Raw genomic sequence first — 12,615 nt, 5'->3', positions numbered from 1 at the left:
AAGACTTGAATGGTTTTGTCGTGAATACTTGGGGTAACAAATATGAAACTTGTGAAGTGTTTGTTTCTAGTCACTCAGTGACCGACCAGGTCTTTGTTGCTCATCCTTGGGATGCAGTGCTGTTGACTAGAGGAGTAGCAAGAAGCTCAGGCAGCTGCTTCTTTTTGCACTTGTGTTCTCCAGGTGGCTTCTCCACTGTGTTTCTGGTGCGCACGCCCAGCGGGACGCGCTGCGCGCTCAAGAGGATGTGTGTGAATAACGTGCCAGACCTCAACATCTGCAAGAGGGAAATCACCATTATGGTAAGAAGGCCATTACAGTGTGCACACATCCATGCCTCTCCAGTGTTTCTAGACACCTCTTGCTTTTGATGCTGTGCTCCTGATTTTCCACCAGTATTTACAGAAACTAATGCTGGCTTTAGGGTTGGTGCATGATGGATTTCTGAAGGAATTATTCAAGTATGTGTTTGATACCTCAAATGAAATGTGTATATTCCATTTGGTCAGTATGTCTGGTTCCTAAGGAAAAGGACTTTCTTCCAGTGCTGCAGGTGCAACTGAAAATGGCTCTTTGTTTTCTCAGTACTGAAGTGTAATGTCCATTTTCATTTTCAGAAAGAGTTATCTGGGCACAAGAACATTGTGAGTTATTTGGACTGTGCTGTCAACTCACTAAGTGATAATGTGTGGGAGGTGCTCATCCTCATGGAGTACTGTCGAGGTAAGAGTCATCACCTAGGTTTTCAGAGGAAAATGTTTGTACTGTCACCTGTGATTTTGCTTAAAACTGTTCCCATAGTATAGGAGGTTAACATGTATGTGTCACAGCTGGAATACAGTTCATTTCACTTTTCTGCTGGCATTGCTACCTAGGCACTGGGCAAAATGTGAAAGTTTTGCAGAGCTTTGTAATTAAATATAGCTACAAACAGGGAAATTTAATTCTACATGTATGAAGTGAAGTTTTGCTGTTCTGCTGGTGGTGCTAAGCAACAGATACCTGGAATATAACTTGATGGCAAAGATTAGCAAATATTCACCACTCTGCTATTTTTGTTGTAGATGCCAACACTGAAGAAGCTTTACCTGGCAGGTGATTTCCTACAAATGGGCGTAGTAAAGTTCAGGTTGATAGTGCTGTCCAAAAAGATGTTAGCCATGTATTCCTGCTTGACAATGTAACTTTGTTTGAAACAGTACCTAAGGCAGGGACTGTCTGTTTTGGGGCTCTGATCCCCTCAGTTCACATATGCAGGTGTTCTGGGGTTCTGTTCCCCTCAGTTCACAGTTGTAGGGGATAAACTTGCCAATGAGTTTAACTTGTAAAGTTTGTCTAAAATCTAGGGAGACTGGGTGCTGGCCTCCTAGTATGAGACGGTGGTTAACCCTCGTGATTGGGGATTAATTGGTGGTACTGGGGACAAAGTGCTGCAAGCACAAAGTCAATACTTTGAGCCTAGAAAGAAGCCATCTCCTGGTCTGTACTGCCTGACCTCAGGTGGAGCTGAGGCAGGCATATGTGGGTTATATTTGCAGGAGAAGCAGTGAGCATTACAGTTTGTGCAATCTGAACCATAAGGAGCCAAAGAAAGTGTAGATTTTGGGGAATGGATTAAAGAGAACTTGAAAACTAATGGCCACATTTTTGGCCCTTTACCCTGCTTGTGTGGGTGAATTTCTGTACCTCTGTGGGAGCTCAGTTCTCTCTCGCTGTTGGTAGTACTGTTTCCCTAATGGCCCTGGTAAACAGTCCCGTGGATGTCAGCTGTCAGGTTAGTTGACAGTGGTAGGTTTCCTGTGTAGTAAGCATCCTTGTTTGACAGAATGCCCACCAAGGCCCTGCTGTGTCTCTGCAAGAATCCTTCTTCATCTCTGTGTGCAGTGAGTGTTGTGGTAGGAAGAGCTTAGTGGTGTCTGGTACAATTACTGCAAGGAGCAGGGAAGTATTGATTCCCAATCTTAAAAGAAACCTATGAAAAAGGAAAGGGAATTTTTCTTCCTTGGAGGGATTTTGTTTCCCTCCTTCCCTGCCTCTCCTTTCTTCCTTCTTTGTCTCTGTCCTTCTTTGACAGAGCGGGTATTCAGAGAATTAATTAATGAACTCAGTTGACAGAGTTTGGGTTGTGGATCCTAATGCAAGAGACAGTTTTGAGGTGACATTGGTGTGATGGATTCTTTTTTTGTGTCTGTAGCATTTGGTTTCAAAGACGTTTCATCCTCAGGGACTGGACTGTTTCCATTTGAGCCAATAATTTTTCTCTTTAGGGTGATACCAAGAGTGTGTGGTTGGAAAACCAGGTTTGTTTTGTTCAGACACAGTAACTGTGGAAAACGTTCCACATCATATTTGCGGACTTAACGCATACAACTCTTTGCTTTTGTACCTGATAGGAATTACTTGAAAGAGATTTCTCTTGTTTCTTTAGCTGGGCAAGTTGTGAACCAGATGAATCAGCGTCTGCAGACAGGCTTCACCGAGCCAGAAGTAATGAGAATATTTTGTGACACCTGTGAAGCTGTTGCCCGGTTGCATCAGTGCAAAACACCTATAGTTCACCGGGATCTCAAGGTATGACCTTCGCTGTAAGAAAATCCAGGCCAAAATCAGGGATCTGCTTGAAAAGGAATGAGGATATGGGAGAGGTTTCTGTAAGACAGTTTTCTAGTTGGGAGCTTGCTGTTGGTGGAGCTACAAACAGACATTGAGCATAGGCCATCATTTACTGCTAAAACAAAGTTTAGCAGTTGATTTTTGGGAAAACTTCCTGTTTGTGTGTGAGATCATGGAGTAATGCTTAACCTGGAAATTCATGCTTTTATGTTAACCTACTTTTTGTGTGTTGGTTTTCTTTGAAGGTGGAGAATCTATTGTTAAATGATAACGGAAACTACGTTCTCTGTGATTTTGGCAGTGCCACTAACAAATACCTGAACCCTCAAAAAGATGGTGTTAATATGGTTGAAGAAGAAATTAAAAAGTAAGTTCACTTTTAGGTGATCTGTCTTAAGCAGTGGCTGTGCTGCCAGGACACTCCATGTATTACAGTGTGGTATGCATGTATCACTAATGACTTGAAATTAATGGCTGATCTTGCATTTATTTTGGCATAAATATAGTAAAAAACTGCAAGTATTTGATAAGATCTCCTTCATTTATTCACAGATTATTTTTCAAAACTGTGATTCTTAAAAATAAAACTGTTGGCAAAAAGCATGTTGTTGTGACAGTGAATTGTTCAAAAATATATGTCTGGCTCCTGGCCATTTTAGGACTTGGATATTTTTCATTTGTGCTGTTTTTTAATACTGCTAAGCAAATACTTGCTGAAATACCAAGAACTAAGGTAAAGAAGCACTGCAATGGATTTATGTAGTTGCATTTGCAGAGTATGGTCCATGTTCATTTTCCTGAGATTGATGAGAAAAATATTTCAGCTTTTCTCAGACACACTCTTCAAAACATCTGTTATTGTTGTTTTGCCTTTCTGGGCTAACTACTGTAGAGGGGTAAACAGAGGCTGCTTGTTTTCAAGTCAGGAAGTGATAGTGGCTTTTTCCATCTCTGAAGTATTTGAACTACTAGCTGAGCAGTTGTTTTGGGGTGTTAGTGTTTTGAAGTCTGCATTTTGCATGCTTCAGTGTGAGACAGGGAGAGCCCTTGCAGGACTGAGCAGTCACCCCTCAGGTGACTGGCTGTGTGTGCACAGTCACTCTGGCAAAAGTCTGCTTTGGGGCAATAACACTGAAAGCCAATTTTACCTGACTTAATGCTTATTCTTGTGTATGATAGTTCATACTGCTGCTCCAGATACTATTTGTGATGCTGCAAATGCAATAATGATGTGGATCATGAAGGACAATTCCAGGCCCATGTCTGAAACTTGTGTGGTTGGTGTGTGCATGGTGGATCAGGAAAACACTCTCTCATGTCTGAGGCTAGATTTTTAGCTGTGTCCTCTCTGTTTTGTTGCTAGGTACACTACTCTGTCATACAGAGCTCCTGAGATGATCAATCTATATGGAGGAAAGCCCATTACTACCAAGGCAGATATCTGGGTAAGCAAAAAATTGAATAGTGTGATATATGGGACTGGTTAAGGAAGGGGGAATTAAAACCAGCATTGACTGACTGAAAAAATTAATTACTGGAAAACAAAATACATTGGGCAGCTATAGAACACAGAACAGTAGGGGTATCTTGGGTACTTACAGTTTTGTAAATAAAATTAATCCTGGGCTTGATTTTTTTTTTTTTTTTAATTTAAGGGAGGTGGGATACGCTTTACAAGATGTCTGCTTATGTTGGTTCTGGTTTCTCTTTGATAGCCCTCAGCAATTTCTTATGGTGCCAGTATGATCAAGAAAGGCATTTTTTTAGTCGATGTGAAGACAAGAAAAAAAATAGGAAATTTAGAGCTAAGAGTTGTGTTATCTGTGGATGATATGACACTGAGAATGCTCTTGGTGTGCTCTGGTTTGTGCTAGGTCTCCTAGAGGAATCAGTGGAAGAGCAAGTGTTGTTAGAGCAGCTTTGATCCATCAGGTCATCATATCAGCTGTGTTTCAGAGTGCAGCTCCTGCACAGCACGTGAACATCACTGTGGCCAGGGTGCAGCATTTTTAGTACTGCCAAGGGCTTGCTCTCCTCCCCTCACAGGGCTTGTTTTCCTTTTACAGGCAATGGGCTGCTTGCTGTATAAGCTCTGCTTCTTTTCACTTCCCTTTGGAGAAAGCCAGGTGGCCATTTGCGACGGGAGCTTCACCATCCCGGATGGCTCGCGGTACTCGCACGGCGTGCACTGCCTGATCAGTGAGTACACAGGCACGGGCAGCAGCCCTTCCAGCTCACAAAGCCAGCAGGGCCAGCAGCTGCTGCTGAGCACCTTAGCTGTCAACACCTGCCACGTTCAGCTGTGCCTCTCAAGTTCCCAAGGGACCCTTTTGGTTTCTCTGGGACTCGGGGATGATTTTTTTCTTTAGGTGTTGACACATCTCAAAGGACATGGGGGAATGCAAAGAGTGCTTCTATTTATTAATAATTTTTCCCTTAAGTGTATGTTTTCTGTGGAATGTCAGACTTTTCTGTCCAAGTTGGGCAGTTGTGCTTAGATAAATTTGAAGTGAGCTTTAGCGTAGCAACATCCGTGTGCTGAGATGAATTGCACTGGGTTCAGCTTTAATAGTAGTTGCATGGTTTATACTGGAATAAAAATCTGGAAAGTTTTGTGCAACCCCAAGTGTCAGACCTGAGCTCTGGCAAGTGTTTGGAAGCACTAAGTGTGTGAAGGAATATTTTGAACAGGAAGCAGTTCTGAGGCTTGTGATTCATATGTTACCCAGGCACAGAGATATGGGAGCTAATATTTACAGTCATTGTCAGTATTGTCTTTGTTTTCAGCTTAGAGTTGGCTCACTTGAAGGAGTATGAAAAATTCAAAAGGTTTGAATAGGAGCTCTTACAGCTCTAAGCTATGGATGTGTTGACCACATAGTTTATGCTTTTATATAATGAGTAATACCAAATCCAAACCACTTTTTTGCGTGCACTTTCATAATTGAGAAATGGCAGTTATGATAGTGAGCACTTGCCTTCTGCCAGTACTAACAAAATGAGATGAGTTTTCAAAGGACTTGAGTACTTTTCTCTTGTCACAGTGTTACTTTTTTAGAAAAGTATGGGTTTTAACCCTTTCTCCTGGGTATGAATTCAGATTTTTTTTAATTCAGTGGTGCCAAGATGAGCAATACTGACATGGAATATATGTGGGTGAGGCAGAATGTCCTTATGTAAACTTCCCTTCTTTCCATTTGGAGTGGAAGTCATAAAAAGTTGCACTTGGTCATAAAAGGTATTTCAGGGACTGTGGCTTCATCTCATCCCTTTTACAAGGCAGTGGCTGGGGAGGAAGAAGCTGAACATGCCCCACCCCATGGATTTAACATTTCAGAATCAAGTGGCAGGAGTCACTTCAGTGAGTGTTCTGCTTCCATGCCATGGTGCTGCAGCTGAGTGCTGGAATCTGTTAGTTTTTTAATACTGTTAAAAATTAAACTTGCAGTGAACTGTACAGGACATGAAATAATGACTTTGTGTAAAATTCTCGGACCTGTCTGATATTATTTTTCAACCTATGGAGGATTTGTATAAAATGATCTGTTAGGCTGGCTGTTCTACTGAGCATTTGTACAAGTAGTTAACATTGCTCATCAAAAGTGAGAAGTTAAATTTTCTTAGTGTTCATTTACTTGATAGCAGAACATATTTTTAAAGGCTTATGTTTTTTAGAAAGTGTATTTTATTGTTTATTTAGGTTCTCTGGTTATCTAGGCAAGATTGCTGGATTATGGATATTGTGTTATATTTGATTTCTGGGAAAAACAACAAACCTTTTAATTTGGGAAGCAAATCTTTGAGAGGGAATCTACAGAATTTTGTCTTGTCAGGGAAAGGTCCTTTTATTCATGGAACTTATTTTTTTATATGCAAAATCGTTCATAGTCAATGAAACCTGCAGAGAAAAGCCTTAGCGTGATGTAGTAAGGTGTGTCAATCTTGTTTTATCTACACTGAATTTTGTATTAATCCTGGAAAATGTTAGTGCACTGAGTTGATTTTGCCTTCTTTCTCTCTGCAGTTACTAATTCCGACGTCAGTTTAGCTCCCTTTTGCACAGCTGCATGTCAGTACATCAAGCAGCATACATGTTCTGCAATTGTTTTTGACCCTGTAAACTATTGTCTTGACAAAAAGTATTAAAAAAGTCCCCCAAACCTAAGATAACAGTGTAAATTACTCTTATGGTGGTAAGCTGATTTGGTGGAACTGCTGGATTTTTTTCCTTGCTGGTAGCATGCTGTCTCAACAGGCGTTTTGTGATCTAGCAGTGATAAGTCTTATTTTTTGCAGGATACATGCTTGAACCAGATCAAGAGAAGAGACCTGATATCTTTCAAGTATCTTACTTTGCCTTTAAAATTGCCAAAAAGGAGTGTCCAGTGTCTAATATTAATGTAAGTACTCTTGACTTCCTTGTGTGTTTTCAGTGTGTTATGTAGGTAGTATTGAGAAGTCAGTGAGAGGAGCTGAGAGGTCACATTAGTTCTGTCACATGCCTGGTTCCTGAATGTAACACAGAGCAGAGAACACGTCAAGCTGATGTTGTGTACACGCAGTATGAGCTCTCTGTAAACAAAATATGTTCTTAATTTTGAGGGCATAGCTCCCGATGTGGACTATATTGAAACCATACCAATACCTGGCTTAGGATTTTAGCCAGTAGTAATCTCTTAATACAATCAATATGAAATATACAGATGTTGACCTTGTTGGCAGTAGAAGGCTGAATGTTGTAAACGGAGTGTCAAGAGCATGTGTGTTTCCTCTTGGATAAACCCTTTGCTTAGGCATCCTTAGCAATTGTGGTTGTCCATTGGAAGGACTCCGGTGAGATGGAAAGCCAGCAGAGCAGTACTTGAGTCAGCCTGTGTTCTTTCCCCCACCCTTGCTTTCCGTGGGGGGTCTGAGCTTGGTCTGCAAGGTCACTGACTTCACAGATATAATTACCTCTGTAGTGCAATGGAATTTGGGGACTTTTAGCTCATGTTGAGTATTTAGAAGTGGTTCTCAAGACAAGCATCAGGAATAATCCATCTCAAAATTGAGTTTGCAACAGATATCGGTTGTAGTAATCTCTGTCTTCAGAGGCAGACCAGTGAATTTTCTGAGATCCCTTTGAATTAATTTTTTCCTTTATCACTATAGAAGGAAGTTCTCAGTAAATTTGACTGTTGGCTTTTGGAAACACAGATTAAAAGAAACCAGAAAGTCTTTAAATACTTGATAATTAACTGTCTCTATTCTTTGTGACCAGATTTAGATTTGCATTTGTTATGTGTATTTGTCATGAGAGATGATGGATTTCCTCCTTTGTCCCAAACTGCCGTGTTCCTTATAAGACAAAGTCTAGGTGATGTGGGATTCATTCAGGAATGTGGTGAAGGTGGGGGTAAGGTGAAAGCCCATCGAGGCTTTGGTGCTGCATGGTTTTCTGGAATTTGTGTTGTGGTGTAAGAGCGGAATGTGCTAAAAACAGTTTCCTCCAAGATGGGGCTTCACTTTAGGGCTTGAGGCTGAAGTGAGTCTCTGTGCAGTCACACAAAGACCATGTTGTACCTTATTCTTGATAGCTGGCAGTGTACCTGAGTCAGACCAGTCAGCTCCTGCTTTACTTCTGCCACACACTGAGAGGGTGTAGAGATACTGTTGAGGTAAACCCTTCCAGCTACAGCTGTGAGTTCTGCATGAAGCCTTGTGAGGAGGTCTTGAACCCAAGTATTCCTCTTCAATATGTAATTAATATTTTTTTCAGGATTTTGGTTTTTTAATTTATTCAAATTTGTTTTTCCCAAGAATTCTCCTGTCCCCTCAAGTCTTCCTGAACCCATGACAGCTAGTGAGGCAGCTGCTAGAAAAAGCCAAATAAAAGCAAGGTGAGCAGAGGATGTGACTTACTGCTTTCTTTATCTAATGCTGATAAGGCCACATGTTTGTTTAAAATCTGTTTTCATATACTTGTTAAGAAATGGGATATTACCTCAGCAGAAGTCTTTAGATAAACTGTGTTTCTAGGACCTTCAAATCTGTTTGGATTCCACTCCTTTGCTTTTTTCATTATATTGAGAATTCAGGGTGAGAAGTGGATATTTGCAAAGTATGTGTCTTATTAGTTTTTGACAAATTGAAATTTTTATGCAAAAATGTTCACCTTTTTTCTTCATTCAATTCAAAACCTTGGAAATTTCTCTCCATGCCTCTGATTTCTGCTATGATCTAGTGTGTATGAACTAAAGGCTGATGCTGGTTAAATCCTTTACCCTTTCATTCCTTGTTAATGGAAGTTTTTTGGGTTTGAATCTACCAGCATGTGTGACTCAGATATTTTTAAACTCAATTATAATTATCAGCTCCATTTGCAAAAAAAGAGAAACAAAAACCTAAGAAATTTGTAGAAGTAGAAATAATTTGAACTAACACATAAGGTTTTCCTTTCTCATATTTCTTGTACATATGAACAGCAGTACTGTTCCTAATTGTAGGGTTGTGGACTCAAGCACAGGACTGGAGTTTTAGGGAATGAATTTTAAGGTACTTGCATGCAGTGCTGAGGTAGAGTAGCACATGATTAAGACATAACTCAGCTGTTAAGAGATCTACTGCATCAAATTTGAAGCAGAAGTAGTTGTCTTTTCATCAAGTATCTTACATGGGAAAAATTGTCCTTGCAGAATAACAGATGCTGTAGGACCAACAGAAACCTCAATTGCACCACGACAAAGACCAAAGGCCAACTCGAGCACTGCCCCTTCCAGCGTGCTGGCAATCCAGAGCTCAGCAACTCCTGTCAAAGTACAAGTTCCCGGGGAATTTGCAAATCGTGGGCAAAAAGGTAACTTAAAGTGTAAGGATGGACCAAAATAAAGAAGCAACTGTGCCTCTCCTTCTTGCTCTACTAGAGATAACATTTACAACTCAGTTTTATCAGTCTTACTTTTTTACATACTGAAAACCAGATCTTCAGTTTTTGAGAGATTCTGAATGTGTGAGTTGTAAATTTGAGCTGCTACAGAAACTAAACTGAGATTGAGAAGTGCAAGTGTTTTTTCACTGTGCTTAACACTGGTTTTTGAATGAACTTGCCCGCTGCACACTGTAGTTCACGCTTGTTTTGACTTGTGAATAATTCACAAATAGTACAGAGGCCTTCTGTGTCAAACTGGGGTTTTTTTTTTGTAGTTGGAAAAATATTCTCCTGTGCCTCAAGATGTTATGAGATGGCACCAATAGGTTGGTGGTATTTGTAAGCTAGAAATATGTCACTTCTCTCATGACTGACAGATTCATTCCACACGGCACTGTGGATGCAGGAAGAATTAGGGGAGACTCATTCAAGTAAAATGGGTTTTTAAAAAATCCTAGTTATTTTTCTCATTCAGAAAGAGTTACAGCTCTGATAAATATTCACTTAAGTAGTTGACATTTTTACTTCGAGCACTTTGTATAATTGCATTTCATGCTGTTCTGTGGCTGCTGCACAAAAGGAAGAGTAGTTCAGGGATGGTGTTGGAAAAGTCTCAAAAGGCCACTGAGAATGTTTGTGTCCCAGGTATAAGTACTTTTTATTAGGTGGGATCCATGTAGCACCCAGCTTTTTCTGTTGTGACAAGGAACAGATCATTCATGGGCACTTCAGATGTAAAACACATTGTGGCAGAGAGAAATTTATGGTAGTACCTGTCTCTTAAAAGTGCAAAAGCAATGGAATGGCAAAATTAATCACGTGCTCTGTTTAAGGGAGATTGATGGATGAGCTGATAGTTTCCTTAGGGGGAAAAAACCCCAAAACCCTCTGTGTTGAATGCATACACAGCTGCATGCTTTGAGATAAGAACTTCAGGTCCTGCAGTGTGTAATTTAAGTGTTGGTAAAGCAGAAGTCTGGAACCCAGCTTGCTGTCATGAGACCAGGGGAAGTTCCAGCATCTTGCACGTGGAAATGGTTCATTTGCAGGCGTGGAATTACTTGTAAAGAAGTCAGCTTGGTGTCTACTGGGTGTCCTGGTTGTCAGACTGGGAAGAGATGTTGAAAGGCAATGTCAGCTTGAGGTGGAAAACGACCAGGGAGAGCTCTGGCTGAAGCTGGGGCGTCTGGATGTCAGTGGTGTTGTCTGTCACAGGAACCACTCGCCCAGGGAATGGACAAGACATCTCACAATCCCAAGGGACCACCCCACAGCAGCACAGGGTCCTTCAGCAGCTGCAGCAGGGAGACTGGAGACTGCAGCAGCTGCACCACTTGCAGCACCAGCCCACCATGCAGGATGCTTATATCCAGCAGGTACAGTCAGAACTGTTGGACACTTGTTGGAGACTCATTGTGTGTGTTCATAACCCTTGGAATCATTCAACACTTCTGCTGTTGCTGCCTGTACTTTTCCAGCTAGAAGAACTCCTCTCCCTTCTTGCTTTTGCTTTGTTCCTTCATTGGCCCTGTAATGTCTGTCCTAGAAAGTTGCTTGCTTTGTGCTGTGTTCTTGCAGCTTGACCCTGAATTCCATCTTGCTCTGCATCACCACTGTGTGAGTTCAAGGCTTTACCCATGTGTAAAGGAGCTTGGGATAAATGTTAGGAGTGATTATGGGCGATGATGATGTGCTTGCAGTAGATGGTTGTACATGCACCAGTGCTAAATGTGTAGCCAGATTTTTTTTTTCCTTTCTTTCTGTTTTTTTTTTTTTTTTTTAAATTACAAATTGGTTGAGGAGTGGAGGAAAGAAAGAGCTTCCATACAGAGTGGTTGAAGTGCAGTGACTGAATTGCAAGCTACTTCTTGATGATATATCGTAATTGCAAAATGCTATGGAGTCATAGATGTGATAGTCAGAAGAACTATCCTTCTTATTTCTGAGGGGCCATCACTGCTTCTAAAGCTGTTTTTTGCCTTTGCAGTATCACCAAGCAGTGCACCAGCAGATGGTCCAGCAGCAGCTGTTGCTGCAATCTGTGTACCAGCAGCAGCCTGCCCAGTCACACTATCCTGCCATGGTAAGTCACAGAGGTAGTACAGTCTTGATATATGGCCTGTGCTTGTGAGTCTACTCTTGTGTAGTTGTACTAAGACATGTGCCTGGCAAGTTGCACTGGAGCTGTGGATGTGGTAAATAGCATGCAGTTTGGCATTTAAAATAATATTTAGTTGGTGAGAAGTTAATCCAAACTATCTTGTCTGGAGTTGCACTTGTGTATTAATAATAGCATGGGAGCTATCCCAAGTTTCATAAGAAGGTCTGTTGTGCTCATGTGAAATGTACTTGGTTAATGTTTCCAGTACTAGCCACAGCAGGAAATACACATTACACAACAGAGTGACTGAAGATGGTGAAATCCAATTATTACTTGAAAAGCAGAAGGGCTAACTGTCATAGCCTCTTTTGTAAAGATCAGGAGAAATTGTCCTGAAATCTTGTATTAAAGTTTAAGAGTAGAGTATGATGAACATGCAGTTAGCAGTGCTGCAGTGGCATATATTTGGGTTGCAATAATTACAGAAATCCAAGTGGTAATAGCCTGGAATAGAGAAGCAGTCTCTGACCTGTTGGAGTGATCTCTTTGTGCCCGTGTGTTCTGGAGGGTGGTGGAGGTGGCTGCAAGAGCAGAAGTGGGCAGAAGAGTCTCGGCCAGCCCGTGCTCTGCTAACACAGGCCTGATGTCCCCAGGTGCAGCAGTACCAGCAGGCTCTCCTGCAGCAGCAGGTGCTGGCTCAGCAGCGGGCGCAGCAGGTGCAGTCCCCTGAGTACATCACTTCTCCACAAGACTTTGCACCAGCCTTAATCTCCTACCCCAGGTCGCTCCCAGTGCATGGCGGAACAGCAGCAGATCCTCCCTACCCTACCAGCAGGTGAGAATTGTGGCTGGGCTGAGCCTGGGCTTATTCGTGGCTTACATTGCTAGTTGTGGTGAGCACTGCCAAACCCTTTTCTTAGAAGTTACTTGCTTTGGTAGTAAGAGATTACTTAGAGCAGTTGGACAGTGGGTGTTCAGTGGTAAAGGATATTTT

The 12,615-nt window shown here is 41.5% G+C and overlaps 1 protein-coding gene across 3 annotated transcripts in view; it reads left to right on the top strand.

Moving 5' to 3' along the window:
• BMP2K (BMP2 inducible kinase) overlaps nucleotides 1–12,615 on the top strand; it is a 49,095-nt gene that overhangs the window by 18,331 nt on the left and 18,149 nt on the right. For all 3 annotated transcript variants that reach the window (XR_005626739.1, XM_039701904.1, XM_039701903.1), the window contains exons 2-13: nucleotides 184–302; nucleotides 618–723; nucleotides 2,429–2,571; nucleotides 2,859–2,980; nucleotides 3,977–4,058; nucleotides 4,680–4,812; nucleotides 6,910–7,013; nucleotides 8,413–8,492; nucleotides 9,288–9,448; nucleotides 10,736–10,896; nucleotides 11,508–11,603; nucleotides 12,275–12,456. Coding sequence is in view for 2 of the 3 variants with exons in the window: in XM_039701904.1 (XP_039557838.1) it covers nucleotides 184–302; nucleotides 618–723; nucleotides 2,429–2,571; nucleotides 2,859–2,980; nucleotides 3,977–4,058; nucleotides 4,680–4,812; nucleotides 6,910–7,013; nucleotides 8,413–8,492; nucleotides 9,288–9,448; nucleotides 10,736–10,896; nucleotides 11,508–11,603; nucleotides 12,275–12,456 (1,489 nt within the window). In the remaining variant the exon portion in view is untranslated. The remainder of the gene's footprint in view (nucleotides 1–183; nucleotides 303–617; nucleotides 724–2,428; nucleotides 2,572–2,858; nucleotides 2,981–3,976; nucleotides 4,059–4,679; nucleotides 4,813–6,909; nucleotides 7,014–8,412; nucleotides 8,493–9,287; nucleotides 9,449–10,735; nucleotides 10,897–11,507; nucleotides 11,604–12,274; nucleotides 12,457–12,615) is intronic.

This window comes from Passer montanus, unplaced genomic scaffold (assembly GCF_014805655.1).
Source record: "Passer montanus isolate IOZ18808 unplaced genomic scaffold, ASM1480565v1 scaffold150, whole genome shotgun sequence".
Taxonomy (NCBI): Eukaryota; Metazoa; Chordata; class Aves; order Passeriformes; family Passeridae; genus Passer; species Passer montanus.
Note: the sequence above shows the minus strand (reverse complement) of the source record. Positions and strands in the feature narration are given on the sequence as shown.